A 25,972-nucleotide genomic window follows, 5' to 3' on the forward strand; every position below is an offset into this window, starting at 1 on the left:
AATAGGCATTGCCACATATAAAGAATTATATCATTGAGAGGTAAACAATGCAGAGTGGTCCATACAAGAGAAATGCTTTCAAGTGTATGTGTCCCATAACCCTGCAGGCCAGCAGAGTGAAATGACGAATGTAAAGGATGCAAAGAGTCTTTGTGGATACCCCTCAGAAGATCATTTCCCGTATCAATATGTGACAGTTGGGCGTTTTTCAAGACATGAAACTTAAAGGAAACTTTGCAGTCCATTGTAAACTCGGCGATTTAGCAGAACTGCCAATCAAAGGTGTAAAGCCTTGAGGAGAAAGAGCTGGAAGCCAATGCTGTGCTAATTGCACAGCTTTATCAGATCCGAATAAAAGAAACTCAATCTTAGCTAATGTTAATTTCAGGCGACCCTTACCAGTCCAGGATTCGATGGTTGACAAACACTTCCCCAAGAAGAGAACTGCTTTTGCCGATGGCACTGTGAGGTGCATCAGAGTATCGTCAGTATATTGGTGTATCGAGTAGTAACAATCAGTGATTGGATTTTACAGCAGCTAATTAAAAGGGTTAAACAACAACAACAACGAGGGAATGGAACCCTGGGGCTCACCTGATGGTAAGGGCGACCTGGAGGGGCATACCCAGATAGGTTGGAATCTTCCCAATACAAATAAACAGAAGCACTCCATAATGCTGCCCCAGTGCCCACACAAGTGGACAGAATGGAGAGAATGGTCTTGTGCTCCATAGTGTTGAAATTTGATGAGTGATCTAACAACAAATGTAGGCAGGCTCTGTCATTGTTTGTCATCTGAAGCACATGATTGACGGCCTGCATAGTAGACATCTCGGTGCAGGATTGACAGGTTGATAGGATGCCGAGAGATTGTTCTTCTTTAAATATAATCTAAGGAATGTGAGGTCACAAACCCTTCAATTAGCTGACAATGGAAGGGCAGACTCGTTATGGGCCTGAAATTAGCTAGCATGGTGAAATCAAGGCTATTACAAAAAAAACTAAAATAAGCCATGCTTTAAAGAGTGAGTGAACCCCTTCACGGGCAAGGAAGCATGGAAGATGGACCATAATTGTTCAGAAAACTATTTAATGAACTTGACTGGAAGAATGTCATTCACAGGGGGGTAGGGTTTAAAGACATCAGCAAAGTATTAAAAGAAGATACGTAGATATTCTGAAAAAAGAGTGTTTGCTAAACTTTGATCAAAGTTAAGAGGTGTATACATACATACAGGAATCCAAATTGCAAGTAGTTCTGAGTTCCAGTGCTACTGCTTGTAGACTAGAAGAGCCTGGTTAACTTGACACCAACAGCTACCAGATGCTACTTATGACTGCACACGCCAACCTGTGCTATACCAAAGTAATTATGTGACATTATCTGTGTGTGTGTTTGGGAGTCTCTATAAAGGAACAATCAGACACACAAAGAACAGACACATAAACATAACTGGTCAAGCATAATAGACAAAAGCTTATAGTTTTCATCTCATGTGGCAGCTAGGTTTCCAGCAGCCGTGACTAGGCTCTCATTTCCCAGAGGTAGGTCCTGCTTGCTGGGTGATGGCTCATACGAAGGGGCTGCTTTTAAATCCTGTCCACTAACCATGTATTTGGGTCGCTCAAATTTGAGACACTGTGGGCAGAGAAAGGGAACAGAAGTAAGGGTGTACCATTGAACCAGACAAGTGAGAAGTCCCAACGAATGACCGCGTTAAACAGAAAAGATCCATGGGATTAGGTAAGAGGGATGGGGATATGGGTTTTACCTGCCTAATGGGACTAAAATGAAGACATGATCCAGGATTAGTAAAGATTTTAACTAGACTAGTGATTAATTGCAGGGCCTCCATGAATTAGAATTCTTGCCAGTAAAAGAATCTATCAACCCACAGGTTTGGCGATAATGTATTATTCGAAAAAAGGGTAAAATGGCCTTCCTCACAATTAGAGTAACCAATGCATATTGGAGGCTTGATGGGTGAATTATTTCATGGGGGCAAGGCACACAAGAAACAGCAATCAAAAGAGAAACAATGCAGGAGTTGCCCTCACTATGTTTTTTGGAAGTGATCTGGATGACTTAAGATGTAAATAGAAATGACAGGAAAATAAAAGTTTAAACAGTAATTCCTTATGCAGCAGAATTAATATAATGCTCTTTAGGACACATCAGGAAGATATTTAAAGTATGAATATGGGTCAGATATAATAAACACAAGGTTATAGTTTGATTCCCATGCGGAAGATAAAAATTCAGCATGCCGTGTAATAGGCCTCAGGCCTCTGAAGCAGTTCCCACTTACTATGTAATGTCTGATGGCCAGGTTGATTGGCTGGGTGATGCAACACATCACCTGCATCAGTACACTGTGAGCATTAGGCTGGAGGAGGCATTTGCAATAGGCCAGCTTGTTTGAACGAGCACACTCAAACAAATAATAAGCAGTTTAATTTGTTTGGGGGAGTACAAAAATGTGTGGATTCAGGACAAATTGTTGGAGGTGGTGATCACAGGTGGTGGGCAATACTGGCTGGTTGATTGTGCAATACACCACCTGCTTGACAACACTGTAAGCATGAGTTAAGAAGAGGAAGTTGTGTGGGGTCAGCTTGTTTGTACAAGTGCACTCACACATAACAATCACTTTAATTATTTTGGGGGAAAATAACATTTTCGGGGTGGCAGAAATATTCTTGTGGGCAGTGGTGGGCACTTATTGGCAGGTTGATAGGCTTCGTGATGCAAAAGAACAGCTGCCTGAGCACATTATGAGCAGTAAGCTGGAGGAGGAATTTGCACTGGGCCTGCTTGTTTTCAGGGGAACATTGATACACAAAGCAACAAGTTGAATTGTTTTATGGGAAAAGAAAAATGTGGTGGTGCCAGAAGAATTGTCAAGAGGTGATGGTGGGCAATTAGTATCAGGTTGATTGGGTTGAGTGACGCACACACCATCTGCTTGAGCACACTGTGAGCAGTAGGTCAGATGAGGAATTTGCACTGGGCCAGCTTATTTAAACGGTAGAACTCACACACAAAACATGCAGTTGTATTTATTTTTGGGTGGGGGTGTATGGTTGCTAGACGAATTGTTGGATGCACTGGTGGGCAATTATTGGCAGGTTGATAGTCTGTGTGACTTAACTCTAGTAAGGAGGGAGGAATGCCGGGAGGACACTTGACGACACACGACGTCACTTGTGTCTAATTCTATCTGATCCGGGGTAGGATAGACAATAAATAAAGAGAAATAGAACAGTGGTCGACAGGTCAAGTGAAATAGGTTTCTGTGTACACTAAATAAGAACAGCCACTTAAAAACAAGAGTTTAATCAAAACAAGAGAGTACATTTTAAAACAAGTATTAAATCAACAATAGTGTGAAATGATGAATGAGATGTTGGTCACTAGGCTCATGCACTGCCCCCATTTTTTATTTTTAGCAGCAAACTGGGTGAACTCCATTCCTACCGGTCGTGGCCTGTAGTTGGGAGGCAAGCAGGGTCCAAGGACGGCTTCTTCAGTAAGGGCGAGACCCATGTCTGCTTGATATTAGAAGGCCAAAGGCCTTCCTTAAATGAGGAGTTTATCAGTTTGGTCATTATGGGTGTCAGCTGTTTCGCACAGGCTTGACCACTTTAGATGGGCACACATCCCCTTTACAGAAAGCAGGCTTAAGTTGGCGCACTAGTGTGAATGTTTTGCTTTCCGTAAATGAGGCAAACTCAAACAATGGAATATTCACGCTATAATCCTTGTGGTATCATTGTTTTCGCAAGAGCTTTCCCTACCATTACCTTTTTGCTTAGCATGGATATCTTCCGGGATCTTGCTAACTTGACTCTTCGTGGCTTCCTAGATGGAGTTGCAACACATTTCATCCTTATTAACCAGTGGGATTGAGAAATAAGGATCCTCCAATTCTCATAGTACCTTAAAGAGTTCTTTAGTATTTGAATCTGCACTCATAATCCTCTGGTCCTAAGTAATTATTTTAGCATTTAAAATGGCACTTCTGTGCTCCTTTGCTGCTTTTATATATCTCAGTCTATTCACGCCAAGGTTGTTGGATTTCCAACATTCATATGATTTACACTTAGCCACTTTCAATTTCTGTACACCAGCATTTTGTCTCCTTCTTTAATACATGTTGTTTTTTTTTCCAGCGCAAGTATATCTAGTGCTGTTTCAAACATGTCTATGTACGTATTGGTTATCTTTTCAGCAGAGTCAAGATTCGGTAGATCATCCAGCATAGTTTCAATGAAAGAGGCTAATGCTGTGGCTGTAAGGCGTTGTGTATTTCTAAAGGTGAATGTCGCTTTTTCCTGTTTTGCTTTCCTTGGCTGGGGTGAGTAGCCAAAGTTAAGGTGTATCAACATATGGCCTAACCAGGGGCATTGGCTAATATCTACCTTGTCAAAAGTCACATTCAGACTAGACACCCAATCAAGCGTCCTGCTTTCCAATGGTTAACAGTCATTACGCTTGGCTGAAAACCTAGATCGGCCAATACCAAGGAGTCTGATTTATCCTGAAGTCCCTAATTAGGTCTCCAAGAAGTACAATCTTGGATATAGCCTTAAGACGGGGTGCCAAGATTCCACCCAAATACGCAGGAAAGTCTGGCATGGGGGTGGGCATTCGGTCGATCAAAAGAAAATCATTGGTCGTATTAGAGTCCATAAAAACTTTTAAATACAGTGTGTCACAGTCATTCTGAACAGACAAGTGTACAGAATTTATTTGGAGTGAGGACCTATATGACAAAGCTACCCCCCGTCCCCAAAAAGTGATCAGCCTTATGAATGGCATAGCCAAAAGGGATAGTTAGTACAAAAGCTGAACCTGCGGCTTCATGCAGCTAAGTCTCCATAACCGTGCACAAGTCTACATGTTTTGCTAAAATGTAGTCCGCAATATCTGTTGCATGCTTGATGATTGAGTAGGTTTTAATCGAGAGACATGCAGGTGAGAAGGGTCTGTCAGGATCTTGGATCATGGTTAAATCTGCCACTTCTGTGGCATGTTTGACAATGGGACCAGTATTTAATATAGCTCTTTTTGTTGGATCCAGGGTGGAAACCAATTTGTTAGTGCCATATGCTTGTTCTTTTACAGGACAAATGGTGCTCAAACCACAAAGTGGCTGGGCATTATAATCATTTGATTTTGATTTTGAACATTTCTAGAGCGCATGAGACAGATTCAACTATATTTGGGCGCAGATGGCAACTATTAAAAAGGACATTAGCAGTGTATGAATCAATTGTGCACTCTATGAGAGGGACAATCTATCTAAACAGAAAGGTTTTCAACCTCTTTCTGAACAGTGCCAAAGATTTACATGCTCTGATCTCAAAAGGAAGTTGATTCCAAAGTGTGGGCCCAAACAGTCCAAATTTCCTTTCTCCTCTGGAGATCAAGTTAGAACGTGGTACACAGATCAAACGTTTGTCTCCAGAGCGGAGATCTCTACTCAGAAAATACTGAACAATCTAATCAGCAAGATAATCTGGAGCAAGCCCATTCAAGCATTTGTAAATCAAGCACGCCACTTTAAATGTTATCCTGTCCTCTACCAATAGCCAGCGGAGGGATCGCCGTAGAGTGGATAAATGATCCCTCTTCCTAAGATGTCCGATCAACCTGATTGTGGAATTATGAGCCTTCTGCAAACTAGTGACATGCTTTGCTGGGATCCCTGCCAGCAGGCTGTTAGAGTAATCCAGGTGGGGATTAGTCATAGCCCCCACCACCACTGCATTATCTTCTACTGGATTGAATTGGAGCACATTCCTCAGCAGCCGCAATGCATGAAATACTGCCTTAACATTGGCCCCTACCTGTGCCTCACTGCCAAGATGCTCATGCCATATGGAGTCCAGATTTTTGATTTTTTTGGCATATTGGTGTTGTTGCCCCAGAAACAAAGGGGGTAACCTATCTCTCTCAATAATCATTTTTCCCTTTGGGCCAAACAATATCACCTCAGTTTTGGCTGCATTCAACTGAAGATGATTGTATGCCATCCAGTTGTTAAGCTCGTCCATAAACAAATTGATTTTCTGAAACACATCCTCAATGTTTTCTATCTCAATATAAATCTGTGTATCGTCGGCATAGAAGTGAAACCTCAGACCATGTCTAATCAATATATTGAATACTGGACGTGTGTACAAGTTGAAAATCAGCAGGGACAGAGATAAGCCTTGTGGTACACCACAGTCAATTCCTCACTCACACATTCTTCCACCGGATCCCCCCCTGTCTCTTGGCCCTTTCTCATAGCGATACTCTTGGATGCTTACTATTTTCCTTGAAAAAACTATTGAATTTATTTGCTTGATCCTGTGAGAGAGTCATTGTAGTCCCGGGACAAGCTGGGTTTCAAAATCACCACCCTCACTTCGTTCCCTGCCTGCTCGATCTCCTTATATAAAAACTCCCTTTTAGTTTCAAACAGGGCCACCTTATAAGATTTTAAGACCACCTTTGCTCTAACTGCATCACTGCTCAATTTAGCTGATCTCCAAATTGTATTAGCTTGTCGCAGTTGTTTGCTTAACAAGGCTAACGCTGGCCCAAACCCAGGTTTGGATTTCCTAGCTCTCTTTATTTTTAGGGGGGCACAGTTAGAACAAATATCCTCCAGAATGTCCATCCCATTTGTGACAAATTCTTCACACGGGAGCGAGAGACATCAATATTTGCTAGCCTCGCCTGCACTTCTTTCCCTGGGATTTTGGCCAAGTCATCAGCTCTATGCATCCACACTTGTGGGCTTTCCCTTCCTCCTCCTCTCTGCGTCTCTTTCCCCAGTAGTCCAAATAATTGGACATGAAGGACCAACAATAATACCAGAAGCATCTGTGAAAAACAGACAGCCTCTCCTCTGGTGGCTACCAGGTCAAACAATGTCCTTTACTATGGGATGTTGTGGTAGTCATAACCTTCAGGTCATGAGTATCCAATAACTCATCATCCCGCGTAACAGAAGGAATTTCAAAAGGCTGTTTGTCATATGATATTATATGACATGGCATTTATAACGCACCTATACACAAGTGTTTCAAGGCGCGACGAGGCAAGGGAGTGGGAACAGAGGGAAGACAGAGACAATGATCTTATTAGGCTAGGCAACATTGAGATTGTGCAAGTGCAGGGGATGGGGAAAGCGAAAGTGCAGGGGTGAGAGGGAGAGTGCAGTGCAGTACATAGGATCAACAGTAATAAATAGAATAAATAAAACAATAGGTAAAAAGTGCAGCCAGCTTGTGGCAAGTGCAGGGGTAAGTGCAAACATCATTGTCAAGAGCTGGTGGGGGCTGTAGGGATAAAGAAACACCCCTCAAGTGCAGGGGTTCCCCGGGAGGCAGTGCAGGTGTGCAGCTGGCAGGTGAGGGGACCTTGGCCCGAGATCAGAGGGTAGCCAGGTGACCAGTGCAGTTTCAGTCAGGATTTCAGCAGGGGAGAGGAGGTGAGAAAGCAGAAGCAAAGAGTAATATCTTGAGGTGCTTCTGGTACTGAAGATGGTTCAACTCAAGTTTCAGGGAGGCTGGGAGGCTGTTCCAGAGGGAGGCCCCAGCCGAAGAAAGAAATCTAACACAAACTCGTTGCTTGGCGAAGCGACTGACCCTGAGGGAGTTGGAGGTGGATGAGCGAAGAGCTTGAGAGTGAAGATATTTCAGAAGAGTGAGTTGAAGGTATTGAGGCCCCAGGCCCCAGAAGGACTTGTGGACAATGCAGAGGGTTTTGAACTTAATCCTTGCAGCCACTGGGAACCAGTGCAGACATTTCAGTCCTGGAGAGATACGATCCCTGGGCTTGAGGCCAAGGACAAGTCTCGCAGTCCTGTTCTGGATGGGTTGCAGAGGGCGGAGAGTAGAAGCAGGCGGATTTAGAAAGAGGCTGTTGCAGTAGTCCAGCCTAGAGAGAACCAGAGCTCTGGAGACAGTGAGCTTCTGGGGGAAGGAGAGGAAAGGAAGAATATATCTGATGAGGTGCAGCTGGTAGTGTGACTTCTTAGAGACGTCAGAGATGTGAGGAGAGAAGGAGAGTGGGGAGTCGAGGATGACCCCAAGGTTTTTAGCCCCATAGGTGGGAGAAGGTAGAGGACCAAGGCAGGCCAGCCTGAGAGCGATAGGAAAGGAGGGAGCAGGTGTGCTGATGAGGAGAATCTAAGGCTTACTGGCATTAAGGCAGAGATCATTGGCAGCACACCACTCCAGGATAGCGGACAGACAGTCAGAGATGAGAGAAGGAGAAGAGGTGGGAGAAGGTAGCCTGAAAATGAGCTGTCATCTGCATAGCACTGAAATTTGGGGCAGAGAGCGGCAATGCGGTGGGCAAGAAGTGTCATGTATTGGTTGAACAGCCAGGAAGAAAGGTTAGACCACTGGGGAACACCACAGTAGAGATAGAGATAGAGGAGAGGAAGGACCCAAGTTGGACCTGGGAGGGTCAACGGGAGAGGAAAGAGGTCAGCCAAGCCAGGGCCTGATCGGTGATACCCAGGTTATCACGGAGACAGTTGAGCAGGATGGCATGGTTGACCATGTCAAAGGCAGAAAAGAGATCAAGTAAGATGAGGACACAGGGGGTATTGGAGTCAAGGTTTGAGAGCAGTTCTTCACGGATGTTCAGGAGAGCATTTTCCATGCTTCTGGAAGCTCTGAAGCCAGACTGATGATCATGGAGACAACCAACCAATTCAGTGTGATGATTAAGTTGGGAGATGGCCAGCTTTTCCAGGAGTTTGCCCAGGAAAGGAGTGATGGAGATTGGGCGTTAGTTAGCAGGGCAGGAGGGGTCAGCTTAGGGTTTCTTAAGAAGAGGGTGCACAAAGGAGTGCTTCAGGGGGGAAGGAAAGACTCCAGTGGTGAAGGAGTGTTTGCAGAAGTCAGCCAAAGCAGGAGCCATGGTATCAATGTGGTCCTTGATGGTTTTAGAGGACCAGCGGAGAACCTGTTTTGACGACACTTTCATAGATCTAACTTGTCTAGAAACCTCATATGGGGTGAACAGGGGAAAGGCAGAGAAGGAGGGAGGAGGGATGGCCACAGAAGGGTTAGAGGAAGAGCAGCGAGTAGAGGGAGGAGGAGGAAAGGAAGAGAATTGTCATAGAATTGTCATGGCTCCAATGTGCTGTGCTCCATTAAATCATCTACTATATTCTGTATATGCATTGTGTTATTATTTTCTGTAGTTTTACAAAGGGTATGCCGTGCCAAAGAGAATGAAAGGGGTGCAGTATAATGTTTCACAATGGTAGTGTGACGTGTATGGTTATAATGCATCTTTAAACCTCTAACATTCTTTCCAAGTTTACTCTTGGTGAGTTTAATCACATCTGAAGGATGCAGTTGAGTAAGAAAACATAGGTTCAAGTAATACCAATACTAGATAGAAATATTAAATACCCTAAAGTGACAGCACTGCAGCACGGTCGGCACAGACCGGCACAGACAGACTTGTTGCTCCCGTGCTGGCGCTCACTCGCCTGGTAAGCAAAAAGTAGTCCCCGAAAACTCTGGAAAACTCTGGAACTGTAGTTTAGCAAGAAAATGTGATAAGAGGCTGCAGCTAAGTAAAATATGCCTAAAATATCTTCAAAGCCTCAGGGTGTAAAATCATAATGGCGCTTCACTTAAATGATATCAAATGCCCCAAGATGCGAATTAAAATCAACTAAAAGTTGGCCAATACTATTTTTCAAGAACAATTCCTACAATATGAAAAGTAATCGAATTTAGCAGCAAATAAATTTAAAAAGTCAAAGACTTTCCCCTTTTATAATGGCTTGGGCTGGAGGGTTACCGAGAGCAATGCCAGAGGTTAAGATTGATTCTAAATTTGACAGCCATCACCTCTTTTGTTTTGCGCACTCACAAACAAAACAAATAGTTGAATTTCTTTTGAGGAAGAGAAACATTTGGAGGTGCCAGATAAATTGCTGGAGGCGATGAAGATAAATTAGGGGCAGATTGAGGGCCTGTGTGACACAACACACAACCTGCCTTAGCACACTGTGAGCAGTATGCTGGAGGAGGAATTTGCGCTAGGTTAGGTTAGCTTCTTTGAATGGGCATGTTCCACAAAGATGGATTCATTCATCAAATTCATCTTCGTGGAATATGCATCGCTGAACTCATGCCCAACGAGTTGCCTGAATATCGAACAAAGCCTCTGTGAAAGTGCTGTCTGCTTTCTATTGACAGTGTTTGATGCACAAATCTCGGAAGATTAGAATGGCGACGAGGACTATGAGGTAAGGTGCTTTTAGGGCTAAGGGATGGGAAAAGGGTTAGGAACATGTGGGGCTGAGGGAGTGGGATGATGTGCTATGTGGGATTAGGTCAGGTGGGTGGATGAGTTGGCTCACAGGGCATTTGTAGCCAGGGTCACAGTGTAGTGTGTAAGGAGCCCCCCATTCATTATATAGACGGAGGAGGAATAGGGGTCGGTAAATGGTGCTTTTTAATCCTTGCCAGTGTATAATTTATTGCATAAAATTATATATCTAATATTAGAAACTCTATACAATATATGAAATGTTTTTGTTGCTGATTTGCACAGTAGCTGATTTTCATATTCTTTCTGGTTTTTTTTACGTAACTGTACTTTTACAAGAAATCAGTTTTTACCTTCCCCAACACTGGAGCCCATAATGGGTTAGTTTTAGTGTTCTTCTCTGTTTTTCGTATCATCAGGAGTCCTCTTTCTAGCTCTTGAACATCGGTGGGATTGCCAGATATATTGAAGACCCAGATTGGTTAATGTATATCAGAGACTTCCAAATATTGATTTTCCAGGAATCGTGGGCCCTTAAAACCCCTTTTATATGTGCCTATCAGTCATTTGCTATTGCAGCCATAATGGGACCGAAAGGTAGACTGTTTGGCGGTCTATTCATTTGGATCAACAACACCTTAGACTGGGCAGTGAAAGTTAATGACACTGGATCACCAGATCTGCAACACCTTTTTATTAGAACAAATACCGGGGAGAGCATGTCACTATATAAGATTTATAACAGACCTCTTGGGACCAGTGGCTTGTATATAGTGAAACGTCTCCAGAGGTTGGAAGATGGTTGCTCCAAGGCAAGGCAGAAAGAGGCAATTCTATTGGTCTCTCGCGATCTAAACCTACAACTTGAGCCTCTGAAGCTGCTAGGAGGGATATGGCAGGAACAAGACCAGCCCTGGGGTCTCACAATACTTAAGGCTGACTCCCCAACAAGAACACATTTTTCGAGAGGATAGCTCAGGGGCAACATGCTTGCCTTGGAAGCAAGGCGACACGGAGCACCACAGTTCGAGCCCCGGGTCCGCGCTTAGAAACCTCTGGGTATTAAGCGCATTATAAATAACCTATCATATCTTATCATGCTGTAGAGACCGCCATGGTCCTGCATGATCTGTACTTGAGGGCCTATAACGGCAGGTTTCCTAATGAACAACTGCCAAAAAAACACATTTAATGGCCCTAAATACAGTCCCTGATCGATTGTGCCCTCATAAAGGGCAAAGACTGTTCAAAAACCCAGAACTTTGAGGTAAAATCTAGAGTGGCCAGTGACCATAGCCTATTGAACCTAAAACTTTTTTATGACTAACAACTGCTGATGGGATATTGGAGAAAATATCACATGGGATTGTGGTGGCTGTCAGGAAAGATTTCTCTTTACTGCACCTTGGGTTCTATCGTTATGGAACCCCCAAACTTTTTGTTTGCTTTTATTTTTTAGTCTGACCTGTACTTTTCACTGTGCAATGAAGCCTTAAGCTTCACTACACTGGCTTTTTCTTATATGTCATGGGGAAGCTGACATGTCCTTCAGGCTGTCAGTACTGGGAAACCTTGTTTTAATATGTAACTACTTTTGGTTACTTAAGTATCACTTGTGATAACATTTTATCATTGTACAATGCAGTTTACACTGCAGTGCAATGGGGTACATTTTTGTTTTGCCCTAGACTAACAATCAGAGGATTTTTGGTTACTCTATGTGTGCTAAAAGGATAAGCTGTTGGCATCAGTGACTTTTTCTCACTTTTTGGGAATTTTTGTTTTAGCTTTACCACATTTACCGCGGTTGGCTACTAACTGTGGCTACTGATCCAACATGGTCGTGCCACGAGATTTTTGCTTGTCCTTTTGCCATCTTGTTCTATAGCCTTCTTCCTGGCCTGAGAGGTCAGGAAAATCCTTATAAGGACTTCCAGTGCCCGGGAAAGCAGATGCTTTTGGCGGGCTACTGGAGGGCTGTGTGTGTTTGCTGGCAGGATGTGTGCTGGGACTGTCTGGTCCCAATCCACAAACTGGTTTTGGTGTGTCTGAATGGTATGCATGAATGTTCCCGCCAGTGGTCCTGATTGGACTACTGCTGGGGTGTGTGTGTGTGGGTAGTCCTGCTATTGGCTAGTGAGGGCAGCTGCTCATACCTGGCTTTTAGGATAAGAAGATGACCACTGCACCCATTCGTCAGAGATCCTAGAGAAACTTGAAGGAGCCAAGTATCCTGTCCAGCTGTGAGACCAGCAAAGAAACCTGAAACCTGAATGAAAGAGGCCTGGTGACCAACTTCTGCTACTGTCCTGCAGGAGCCTTGTCTTGCTCGTGATCTTTAGCAGTCCTGCCAAGGAGCTGCGACCCTTGGAGTGGAGGGACTATTCATTCCTGATGTCGGCTCGGTGCCCTGCCAAAGGAAGTCTTTCCATAATGCCCTGGGACCATCCTGTGGCTGACCAGGTTTGATTTTGGGCTATGATGCTGGCATCACCGTACTGAGTTCCAGCCTGAAACTTCGGGGATCCTCAGCTGGCCCTACGTGGCTAACCACTGGGGAATTTCGGCATCATAGCATTGAGGGGATCCGAGATAGAAGGGAAAGTCTGACCGTGGCTGCTGAGTCCTTTTGCATCACCGTGCTGCTGTGACCACCATCTGAAATAGCTTCCATGACCCGAATCCAGTCCTGAGAGGGATCCTGCATCGAGTTCTGCTGCATACTTCAATCGAAAGTCCTTGCAACAGTGAAAGACACCAACCGGAAATCAGCTCGATCCTGCAACCCCTGTGAATCAAGGACTGCCACTTTCAGCAGAAAAAGCAACCTCCAACCATCTTCCTTTGTCCTGCCAAGTCTGGGGAAGAATCGGAGTACGGGGTACGTTACAGAGTTGCAAACCTACCCCTATACTCCCATTATAAGTCAATGGGCTTATAATAAACCTCAATTCTAACACTTTTGGTTTTGCCATTGCTTGCTTGTGCAAGACCTCTGAAAGTTCGGGCTTCTTTTGGTAGTTAGTTTTACTTGTACCCTAATTATATGAACCCTTCACTGGACCCCAGAGACCCTACCTGCATTTTTTTCCTGCTTCATAACATCTGTGGAACTTTTAGCTGAACAATTGGGCAAAAGGCCACAGACAACTTGCAGGAGTTTCTGATACGTATTATGCCCTATAGTAGGTGATAGTATATATGTATTTATTGTCAGCCGGTCAGATAGCACAATGAGCTGAGCGCCTGTTTCTGACATCTGTGTGCAACCTGCTGATGCAGGTTTGAACCCCGGCAGGGCCAACTCAACCTTTTATCCTTCTGAGGTAGATAAATTGAGGCCCAGATTTTATTCCTGCTGACTTATTTAAGGACGATCCCGCAATTTGGTACAGGGTCCTCTATGCAGTTTATAATGCAATAATCAAGACAGGAACTATTCCATCATCAATTTTGGTCCCATTCAATAAAAAGGGGGGAAGCGACCTTCTAGAGAATTATCGCCCTATATCTCTATTGGACTCCACAGGGGAAGTATTTGGTAAGGTCATCTTGAATATGCTACAGGAGTGGGCAGACAACAGGGTTGTAGGTCAAAGGATCGACTACAAAGGATCGAATGGTCAAAGGATCGACACAAAAGGACCGAAAACAAAAGGATCGGATTTTTTCTTTTTTAGATTTTTTTTTGGGGGGGAGTCCCCCCCAACCCCTGCTTTTGTGGTAAAACCCCCTTTTTTCCCTAAATGAAAACCCCCCAAAAAATATAATAAAAAAAAAAAATGTGATCCTTTTGTTTTCGGCCCTTTGTAGTCGATCCTTTGTCTTTCGATCCTTTGACTGTCGATCCTTTAACTGGACACCGACAACAGTCAGGGTAATTTATCCTTTGCAGGCAAGATTTCAAGCAGAAAGGGGAACAGTGGACCAATGTTTCACCTTGTCCCTTCTCCCGCAGAAATGTATCAATCTCTCAAGGGTGAAACTGTGCGCAGTATTTTTAGATCTTAGCACTGCTTTTGATAGTGTATCGAGGGACACCCTCTGGGAAATTCTGCTTAAGAGAAAGTGACCAAGTTATTTAGTTGTGCTTATACGCGAATTATACTCCAACAACTCGGCATAGGTAAGGTATGGTCTGGGAGGCGAAGTGGCAGTTCTCAGTTAGCTAGGGAGTCAGGCAGGGCTGCGTGGTGGCCCCCTTGTTTTTTTGTATGTACGTACAGGAGATAATTGACGCTATTGATTCTGACTGCCAGGACTACCATAAGTTGGGAGCAACAAAGTACCCAGCATTATTTTATGTGGATGACTCTGTGCTATTGGCAACCACCCCTCAGGGCTTAAGGAATTCTTTAAGAATTTTTGAACGTAAATGTAAAGAACTCTGCTTGGTAGTCAATACAGAAAAAACAAAGGCAATGGTATTTCATACAAAACTTTCAAAAGCACTTTCCCTCCAATTAGTAGTGGACAATCTTCCTCTTGAGCAAGTCCATAGCTTCCACTACCTAGGAATGTGTTTCCAAGAAGATGGTGATTGGGGAGAGCAGACTGAGAGGGTTAACCTTAAAATGAACAAACATAGAGGAGCAGTAAAATCTATGTTCTGAAAATTGGGAAGCAGAGCAGTTTCACCTGCCTTATTGCTGCAGAGAGGCCAAACAATCCCAGCTTCCATATATCGTTCCAAAGTGTCAGAATCAGAGTGCTTTCAAAAACTGCTATCTTTGCCCCTGAGCGCTCCCTCCTGTTCTGTAAGATTGTATCTGCAACCTTATCTCATCAAGACCAGTACTATACTGGTTAAGGCTATGCCAAGTAGAGGAATGAAATCAACAGCTGGAAGGGCTGAAGCACCTCATGTCGTTATAAGGGGAGAAAAGCCTTAAGTGGGTGTGCCATGTCAAAATTTGTTATCATCCCTAGGAGCTAATTTGCTGTGGGAAGCCCCACAGGGAATAGATGGCATACTGTGTTCTGCACTAAAAGATGCACTAAATGTTAAATCAGAAAGACATTTAGTGCAAGAAGCTTCCTCTTTGCAAACTGGCCCAGGATATCTTGCTCATAAATTGGTAGCTGGTTTTCAGAACTATCTGGACCAACCCTGCGCTATCCGTGAGAGGGGCTTGTATGCAAGATTTAGGCTGGGAATTCTAACGCTGGCTCCTATTATGAAGAAGTGGAAGCTGAATGACAGTGAGGCATGCCCATTATATGGAGGCCCAAAGGAAACAATTATCCACTTCCTTTTGCTCTGCCCTGCAACCAGTAGATGCAGGCGCTTGTACCTTAGCCCACTGTTTATTACAGATGGTCTTAGAAACACCAGAGAGGCAGTGGCCTTCTGTAATCAATGGCGTCGTCAGCACATGGTATTTGCTACCTCCCATTACATTTTTAGGAGTTGGTTTCTAAGAGAGAAAATCCAATTGACATCAAACGTAATATAGGGCAGATTGTGAAAATGGAAACACAATGTTTAGCTTGGGAAGTTTCCAGTTGATAATGGATGTATTCTGTACTGAGCTGTTATTATAAAGTTACTGCAAATTGCTGCAAAACTGCAAAACAATAAGGAAATTGGTTTTGGTAATTTATAACTGGATTTTAATGTATTTTAATGGCGCTAGTATAGACTATACTAGCGCCATTAATACTATAATAGTGCAACCATGAAGAGAGGGAAATTAGGTATTAGATATTTTGCTGTCTTACACCACTATGCTGCTGTTTCATCACATGAATTTGGAGCAATTGTTATCTATTTGATGCCGGGTTTATGTTCATGTTTTAGATTTTAAATTATGTTAAATTTTAAATACTTTTATATATGTCAACAGAGATTTTCAATTGAACATGTTTTTATGGCTGTGTTGCCGAAATAAAACAATTACAACAACTCGCTCTATGATTTCCTCAAACATATATTAACTCGTTAAATGGTGCAAATGCATCAGGAGCGCCTACGTCAAGCTTGTCTGTGCACGTCCGCATCAGGACAGTGGGGACTGAGACGTCTAATCTTGACAGTAAGTACCCAATTGATTCCGTTTTTAGGTCTGATGATATTCTGTCCCATTTTGATCAAATAACTTGTTGGCCGATGATACGCAGCCTAAAATCTACCAATTTATACCACCCTACCCCACTATCAAAGAGTTATTATCTGAGAAACCTACATGCATATAGCGTCCTAAGAACGTTGTGTCCCGCAGAGTGAAGTCTAAAAAGACCTCCATTGTCTTCTACTAAACGTCAGGTCAGTGGTCAAACATTTATTTTTAATACTTGATTTTATCCTGGACCACGACAACAACCCCACTTTTATTTCAGATATTACTCCTAATAATCATAAGTACCTTTCAAAATCACATCCTAATAAACAGGGTGGTGGACTTGTTATCATATTTAAATCTGAGCTAAATATAACCACCTGTGCATGTCCAACTGATCTACTCCCAGAACATTTTCCTTTCAAAATAAGACAAGCCGTAGATATTAATTTATTTTTTGTCTACCAGTATTCTGGCCCTAGAAGGAGCTTCTTTGTGGAACTTTTGGTCTCCATAACTGGCCTTTCCATGAATAATACTAGATTGCTTGTTCTGGGTGAATTTAACTTTTGGACTGAACTGAAAATGGACAGGAATGTTATCCAATTATTTGATTCTTTGCGACATTTTACCTATGTTCCCTTATTGTACACCGTACCCACATTGCTGGCCATATACTTGATCAACTGTTTGCATGAACTTCAGGCATTTCAACTGACCGCCTAATTTCTCTAACCTGGACTGATCATTTTGGCATACCTTTTCTAATTCCCTCTTCAGGGAGACAAGATAAGATAGCCCCACAGAAGTCTCATGTATTATCCCATCAATGGAACAGAATTACAAAACAATCTGTATTTGGACTACTTACCACTCCTCGACAATGTCAAAATCAAATGAAGCATACTGATCCAAATAGTCTATTGAGGAACATAGATCTTCACAGAGATGACTGCTAGATTGGCACCTCTTGCTCCGCTTAAAGCCTCTCAACTCAGACTCGTAGCGAAAGATGGTTCAATACGGACCTTAACCTCTCACGCTGTAAAGTCAGGAACCTTGAAAGGAAGTGATCACTTTCTAAAGACAGCGAAGATCTTGGGTTCCTTAAACTACACTAGTCTGCTTATAAAAAATAAATTGTAAAAGCTAAAATAGTTTTTTATGGCCAGAAAATGATCTCTGCCCCAATGCAACCAAGCAGGATTTCACAGTGGTAAAGGAGCTTTGTAATGATCCTAATGTCTCTCCTATCATTCCTTGTCATGATCTAGTTGATCAGTTCACCAAACACTTTTCATGAAAGAATGAAAAAATTCTGGACAGAGCTACTGTACAGTGATTCAAGTGATACAATTCTAGATACCAGTCTGCACCACCTACAGATATTCTGGACTCCTTTATCACACTTAGCAGCCAAGATATAAACCACCTACTGATATCAGCTAATGGTTCAGGGTCTCCCTTAGACCTACTGCCACCCACAATAGCTAGGGACATAAGCCCAGCACTTGCAGATGGGATCTTACAGATATTGCATGCCTCTCTTTCTACAAGCATTGTCCCACTACCTGGAAATGCTCGCTTATCAAACCACTCTTGAAGAAACCTTGGCCAGGATTTATCTAATTATCGTCATATCACTCAATTACCTTTTCTATTCAAGCAAGTAGAGAGGGCTGTTGGAAACCGATGCCCAATCCCCAACGTGCCCTTTTGAGACGATATTTGAATCAGAGCAAATCATTTTACCCCACCCTGCTTTATTTGTCTCTAGTACCAAAATTGCAGTAGGATCACACAACAGCGAGTAGTTCCAGTGCACACAATAAACAAAGTATCACTCATAGTTCAACAATCTGTAGTAGTGCTCCATGTTTAAATTACACTATATACTATGTATAATGAACATACTGTAAGCTGAATGGTCACATTGTTCACTCGTGCAACGTCACTTGTGAGTTTTGGTTCTATCACAGAAAAGTGAAACAAGTATGAAAACAAATGACACGCATAATCTACTGTTTAAAGACTGCGGCCCTGGCCACTGAACACTATCCCTGCTGGTGGGGAACACCAGGGTTCCTCATTTTAGTCGTGCCTGTTAGGTGGCACTGTAAGTGTTACATAAAAGCCACAACAATTGTCATTTGAAGTGAAGATGGGGGAGCGATGAATTGGCAATGGCTTAAATGCAGCTATTAACCAGCTGGTGTGTAACTAATGTCAACCAAGCGTGCCTTCAGCCAACTGACTAATAAGCCATGTGTGTGCATTTGCCTCTCTTCCATGCACTGGCATACTTCTGACACAGGCATTGGCAAAGCCAGTATGTCCGGCTCTCATATAGGCATTAATTAGACATCTGCCAGCACTGCAATATTGTGCCCAGTTAAAATCACTATTTATCTGCTGTTGCAATCTTATGTCGCTGTGGTGTAGTATCTACCATACGAATGGTGGCTGCCTGATCTCTATGGGACATGCCTGACTACATCATGGCATGGGGAGATCAGAACATTAAGAAATCAGGTCACCGGAGTTCCAGAATGAAGGACGGAATTGAATCACAACCGCCCAGCTCTTGATGCTGCAAGTTGTCTCCCTCCTTATCTTTACATGTAACTTAAGTTATGAATATAAATAAAATATATATGTATATTATACTGCCGTCCCCGATTCACTCATTACCCTTATTGCGGCCCACTTCATTGGCGACGAGGATGGGATTATATTAACGGAGCTGCTCCGCTCATGCCCGAGCGTAGTAGCGGCCCCGTCTTCGTGTTCCTGAAGGTGACGCTGACTTTCCTATTATCCTTTGAAAGCTTCGCGTAGTGCTGCACCCAACCTATCCTTGACGAGTGCGATCACGATAGTTGTTTGAGGTGGCCGGGCTGCGCTACACATCGATGAATCTCATCGTTTAATCCCTGATTTTCCCGTCTGCTTATGTTGTTTACATTTTCGCGCATGCGTGAATGCACTGAAGGAAGAAGACATCCTTAAAGGAACAGCACATCATTTTCTCCAGTGCAAGTTTCTATTTATTTTACATGTTGAAAGTGCTGAAACTTTGTTGGATTAAGACAAGGAACATCACAAGCTGAAGATTTACCTCCTGAAATATGTTAAGGATCCATTTCCTTATTGAGATGCAAATGGGAAAAGAGGTATTTAGCTAACTTTACTTTATTAAAAGTAAACACATACAAATTTACAAGGACCCTGCAGAAAATCTCTGTGCATCGCACACTACGTGGACTTCACAATACAATCCCATGCACACACTGAGCCAAATTTGCTGATGTAGACTTTACCAATGAAGGTTTTCTCAACTCTTCTCAGCAACTTCAATGACAAGCTTGGCCTATGGAGTATCTGAGTGTCACAGCTAAGACTTGCCGGTAACCCCTATATGTTTTTCCATGTCCATACAAGTCACGTGCTCTACAGAATGCAACCTATTATTTAAAAACATTCTTGGGGAGAAGACCCACAAATCTTACAGGCGGCCGGCTCCTCACTAGGTTTGTTGCTCATATTCAGGGGGTGGGGGGGGGGGGGCTTTTCGCTTTTCTGCCCCCTTAGTGACAGTTCTCACCCATTCCCCGGCAAACGGTTTAAAGTGTTCTGTGGGGTGATTGATTCGGTGCTTAGGTTTAGAACGAGCACGATTTCCACCAAATCGTTAAAAACACGTGATTTGTGCAGTGGCCACGTCTCCCTAAGCACGAGGAACATAAGGGGGACACTTTTTTGATGAAATAATAACGTTAGTGGTAACCTATGTTTGCAAAGGCAACTCTGAAATCAGGCTAAGTGCTGAGTACAGCCGATCGGAGCCGAAACGGAGAAAGGCGTAATCAGAAGTTGCTTTCCTTTTAACAGCGCGGTTCAACTATATGGGAAACATGAGGCCTTGCAACCGGCTCCTTGACCTTAGCCAGGGCCACCCAAGTGCTGCCCCCTCTGTTGTGACTGGGAATCTGTGATTATAAAAACGTTGCACCGGCAGTCGAATCCCGTCCCCTCAGCTCACCTCGTCCTCCAGGAGCGCGGGCATCGGCGCAAAGTCGAAGAAGTCCGGCTGTTCGCCCTCTTGTTCGTCCTCGCCGTGTTCGGAGACCGTGGCCTGTACGCTGTCCATGCTGCCGGGTACTGCCCCGGATTAGACGGCGCAATAGGCTCGTTCTGGGGGGCACGGTTACCGGGTGAAAAGTCCCATCTCAGGGCATGCTGGCTCCTCAGTTTCTTCCCAAACGCCGTACTGTGTAGAATAAACCCCTCTGCATCACTTTCTTCCCTGCATGTCCCATTAAAGTATGCGGTTGGCTGTCTCGTTTCCCTTTTTCCTAGTTTCTTTCTTTGCTTACTACTTCTACAGTGTACTGCGATGCCATGGCAACGTGCCCCGTCGAAGGCTTCACAACACGGAACAGGCTGCGGCTTCCCTCGGCCTTCAGGCTCCTCCTCCCCGCCTTGCACTGCGGCTGTCCCCGCGGCTGCAGACACAGCAGTCAGAGCCAGAGAGCACAGCAGGATCCCGAGGCTGTTCTTCACTCTCCTGGCCCCCCGATACTGCATGCGCCCAAAGGCTGTCAAGGGCACTGTCCTGGCTCCCATAGCACCACCAGGCAATAGGGTCTAATTACAAATGCATTCCATTTGTATTGTCTTATGTGTGTATGCGCGCCACATATTGCATCTGTGTCCAGTCTGTCAACGAAACCAGCAGTTTGACATTGAAATGTAATTGTTTTCGTCAAGTTTATTAATTGTTTTATTTTATTTTATTCTATTATTATTAGTATTATTGTTCATATTATTTTGGTTTTATTTTCAATAAGTCGTAATGCCTAATGGGACTTTTGAACACATCTATGTACCGTATAATAACCCTTATTTTTTCTTTAAAAATAGTGCATCCTAAAAACGAAACTTTAGTCCCTATCACACATTTGTTGTCTCATTTTTGGTTACTATAGCATAACGCGTCTCCCCCATTAAGTATGAGATGAAGCTGTTCATCTTCCCCTCTTAGTTCTTTGTCTCTAGAAATTCATCTTGATTGGTTTGGTTGAGGAAACCGATGACAGAAATGACAATTGAAAACAACATAGGGCATTTAAATCTTTTAGTTAACACGCCTGGAAACGTTCCCTGGGGATATAGAGCCGTGTCAACTGGGGAGCAGTACTCTTGTCACTGCGTCTTCTGAGACAACGAATGTAGTGTACCGCCAGCAGCGTAGCGTATACTGCCACTAACGCTGCACTCAGCAGGCATAAAACAAAGGACAATGCACACTCGCATCATCATAATAAGGCCATTGAAAGTCACAGAGGAGTTCTGTGTGACATCATCATAGAGCAGTTGCGCTTTTGCGATTTCATGTAATATCAGATCCTACTTGCTTGCAGTCCTCTATCAAACCCTAGCTATTATTTCAATTAACTTTCAAACCCTACCGAACACCCCTCTCTGCCCTCTATTCATACGCTTGTCACTTTTCACGTCCTTGCGCTCTGCTCCCTTTATTTGACTGTCCTCATCAGACCTCCTTCAGCACAAGCTATATACGGGCAGCGTAAGGGCCTGATTCATGGAAATGTGTGCAGAAATCCCGCATGTGCCGAGCGCCAAGAGGGACACTGTGCGAGTATGCGTGCTGAATAAAAAATACGCGCTTCACCTATTCTTGCCTCCAAACGCACATTTCTAGCAGACACGTAAAGAGAATCGAGCTGCGTGAGGAATGCCCACAACAAACCCCCATGCAAACCAGAAACGAAGCCATATCCCAACCTAAGTGCAAACCTCCATGTCCAGCCCTGATCCACCATCCTGCACCCCTGAGAAAAATCGTTAACGACCTCGCAAGTCAATGCAGCAGCCATGCGAAAATGCGTGAGCTCCCTCGTAACTTTAGGCTGCACCCCTGCGAAAGCGCGCGGCCTACCTCGCAAGTCAATGCAGCAGTCCAGGCTGCACTCCCTACGAAACTGCAAGTCCAACACCCTATACCACGGGTGCACAATTTACGGCCCGCAGACCAGTTGCGGCCCGCCATGCAGCTTTGTCCTGCCCGCGAGGAACGAAGACTTTCCTAATGGAGGGCGGCCCACAAGCAGCATCGGCCGCCCTCCATTAGGAAAGTCTTTGTAACTCTTCCAGGCCGAACAAAACACTGGCCCTCATTGGTTCAGGGCACACGCACCACGTGGCTCCTACGAGTCACATACAGGAGCACCACCAGGCAATAGGGTCTAATTACAAATGCATTCCATTTGTATTGTCTTATGTGTGTATGCGCGCCACATATTGCATCTGTGTCCAGTCTGTCAACGAAACCAGCAATTTGACATTGAAATGTAATTGTTTTCGTCAAGTTTATTAATTGTTTTATTTTATTTTATTTTATTTTATTATTATTATTATTATTATTAGTATTATTGTTCATATTATTTTTGTGCTTGTGTGCTGCACCAATGGAGGGCCAGCACTACGGCTGGCGTGGCCAGTAAGCCTTGATGCCAGAAGGCATTTCAGCCTTGCCACGCTCACTCCAGCTGTAGTACCAGAGACCTCGCCAGCGTTACAGCTAGCCTGCCTTCCAGCACGTCCGGTAAGTGTGGGGTGGTGCGCTGTTTGCTTGTTTGTGTGTCGCGTCTGTCCTGCCTGTATGTTTGTGTGTGTATGTTGAGATGCTGGGCGGGGGGTGTATGCCGGGTCTGCCTGAGTGTTTGTTTTTGTGAAGTGCAGTGTATGTTGAGATGCGGGGGGAGGATGTCGGTTCTGCCTGAGTGTGTGTTTTTGTGAAGTGCTGTGTATGTGGAGATGCTGGGCTGGGGGGGGGGGGGTGTCGGGTCTGCCTGAGTGTGTGTTTTTGTGAAGTGCTGTGTATGTTGAGATGCGGGGGGGGTCGGGTCTGTATGGGTACATGGTGTATTGGTGTATGCTTGTGAGTTTGTATGCTGAGTTGGGGGCTCAGGTTTGTATGGGTGCATAGTGTATTGGTGTATGTTTGTGAGTTTGTATGCTGAATCGGGGGGCTCAGGTTTGTATGGGTGCAAGGTGTATGCTTGTGAGTTTCTATGCTGAGTTGGTGGTGGGGGTTCAGGTCTGTATTGGTGCATGGTGTATGCTTGTTAGTCTGTATGCAAGGGTGGGAGTGGGGGTTTGGGGTCTGTATGGGTATGTATGCATGGTGCATGCTTGGTGGCATGAGGCCTAGTGTTTGGTTGGGGCCCATGTGGCATAGTGTTTGGTTGAGGGGTGGGGGCCATGGGGCATAGTGTTTGGTTGGAGGTAGGGGCCATAGGGCATAGTATTTGGTTGGGGGTGGGGGCCATAGGGCATAGTGTTTGGTTGGTGAGTGGGGGCCATGGGGCATAGTGTTTGGTTGAGGGGTGGGTATCATGGGGCATAGTGTTTGGTTGAGGCATGGGGGCCATGGGGCATAGTGTTTGGTTGGGGGTAGGGGCCTTGGGCATAGTGTTTGGTTGGGGGTGGGGGTCATGGGGCATAGTGGCTGGTTGGGGGGTAGGGGCCATGGGGCATAGTGTTTGGTTGGGGGTGGGGGACATGGGGCATAGTGTTTGTTTGGGGAGTGGGGGCCATGGGGCATACTGTTTGGTTGGGGAGTGGGGGCCATGGGGCATAGTGTTTGGTTGGGGGTGGGGGCACGAGCATGGGGCATAGTGTTTGGTTGGGGTGGGGGCCATGGGGCATAGTGTTTGGTTGGAGAGTGGGGGCCATGGGGCTTAGTGTTTGGTTGGGGAGTGGGGGCCATGGGGTATAGTGTTTGTTGGGGGTAGGGGCCATGGGGTATAGTGTTTGGTTGGGGGTGGGGGACATGAGGCATAGTGTTTGGTTGGGGGGTGTGGGCCTAGTGCATAGTGTTTGGTTGGGGGTAGGGGCCATGGGGCATGGTGTTTGGTTGAGGGTGGGGGCCATGGGGCATAATGTTTATTTGGGGAGTGGGGGCCATGGCGCATAGTGTTTGGTTGGGGAGTGGGGGCCATGAGGCATAGTGTTTGGTTGAGGGGTGGGTGCAATGGGGCATATTGTTTGGTTGAGGGGTGGGGGCCATGGGGCATAGTGTTTGGTTGGGGCTAGGGGCCATGGGGCATAGTGTTTGGTTGGGGGTGGGGGCCATGGGGCATAGTGTTTGGTTGGGGTGGGGGCCATGGGGCATAGTGTTTGGTTGGGGAGTGGGCACCATGGGGCATAGTGTTTGGTTGGGGAGTGGGGCCATGGAGTATAGTGTTTGGTTGGGGAGTGGGGGCCATGGGGCATAGTGTCTGGTTGGGGAGTGGGGGCCATGGGGCATAGTGTTCGGTTGGGGAGTGGGGGCCATGGGGCTTAGTGTTTGTTTGGGGTGTGGGGGCCATGGGGCATAGTGTTTGGTTGGGAGTGGGGGCCATGGGGCATAGTGTTTGGTTGGGGGTAGGGGCCATGGGGCATAGTGTTTGGTTGGGGTGGGGGCCATGGGGCATAGTGTTTGGTTGGGGAGTGGGGGCCATGGGGCATAGTGTTTGGTTGGGGGTGTTGGCCATGGTGCATAGTGCTTGGTTGGGGGTGGGGGCCATGAGGCATAGTGTTTGGTTGGGGGGGTGGGCCATGGGGCATAGTGTTTGGTTGGGAGTGGGGGCCATGGGGCATAGTGTTTGGTTGGGGGTAGGGGCCATGGGGCATAGTGTTTGGTTGGGGTGGGGGCCATGGGGCATAGTGTTTGGTTGGGGAGTGGGGGCCATGGGGCATAGTGTTTGGTTGGGGGTGTGGGCCATGGGGCATAGTGTTTGTTTGGGGTGTGTGGACCATGGGGCATAGTTTTAGCTTGGGGGTGGGGTCCATGGGGCATAGTGTTTTATTGGGGGTAGGGGCCATGGGGCATAGTGTTTGGTTGGGGGTGGGGGGCACGGGGCACAGTGTCGCACCCCAAGAGTGAACCCAATAGTAAAGCTAAAACAGGCACAGTTAGGAGATGTACATCCTTTGCTTTTTGTGGAAACCTGACTAAACGAAGGCCATACTCCTTTTGGGCAACCCAAACAGCAAAGTATAGCAGTCCAAAATAATGGAATGTGCAATCAAGGGTCAATGACATATATATAATTTAATTAAATAGACGATAAGCAATAACTAAATAGAAATAAATGATAACAATGGAAATTGTGTAGTACAAAATGTAAGTTAGAAATACAAATAAAAATTGTTAAACCTCAAAAACACATTCTTTTTCCATGTGTTTAATAAAAATTGGGGTTGAAAAAGCCTCCTGACACACCACGCCCCACCTACCGCCCCACCCACCTTTACTTTTTCGGCCCACTATAGCCATCATATAAGGTAATTTCGGCCCTCTGTCAAAATCAGTTGTGCACCCCTACCCTGCACCCTAGGCTTCCAATCTGGCGGCATATAACCTGACTGCACATCAGCCGTCTCAAGTCCAGACATCACCCACCAGCCCCCCCACACCTCCAACACTACCCCAGGCCCCTCCCTCAAGTTCAGACACCACCCACCAGTCCCCCTCACCTCCGGCACTACACCAGGCAACCTCCTAGAGTCCAGACACCACCCACCAGCCCCCCTCACCTCTGGC

The 25,972-nt window shown here is 45.1% G+C and overlaps 1 protein-coding gene across 1 annotated transcript in view; it reads right to left on the minus strand.

Annotated features, from left to right (window-relative positions):
* KNDC1 (kinase non-catalytic C-lobe domain containing 1) overlaps positions 1–20,754 on the minus strand; it is an 895,433-nt gene extending 874,679 nt beyond the window's left edge. Inside the window, exon 1 of the mRNA XM_069611402.1 lies at positions 20,402–20,754. Coding sequence (XP_069467503.1) covers positions 20,402–20,509 — 108 coding nt within the window. The 5' untranslated portion in view covers positions 20,510–20,754. The remainder of the gene's footprint in view (positions 1–20,401) is intronic.
* Between the last annotated feature and the right edge of the window lie 5,218 nt (positions 20,755–25,972).

The sequence above is a fragment of the Ambystoma mexicanum genome, chromosome 8 (assembly GCF_040938575.1).
Source record: "Ambystoma mexicanum isolate Mex_15411 chromosome 8, UKY_AmexF1_1, whole genome shotgun sequence".
Lineage (NCBI taxonomy): Eukaryota > Metazoa > Chordata > Amphibia > Caudata > Ambystomatidae > Ambystoma > Ambystoma mexicanum.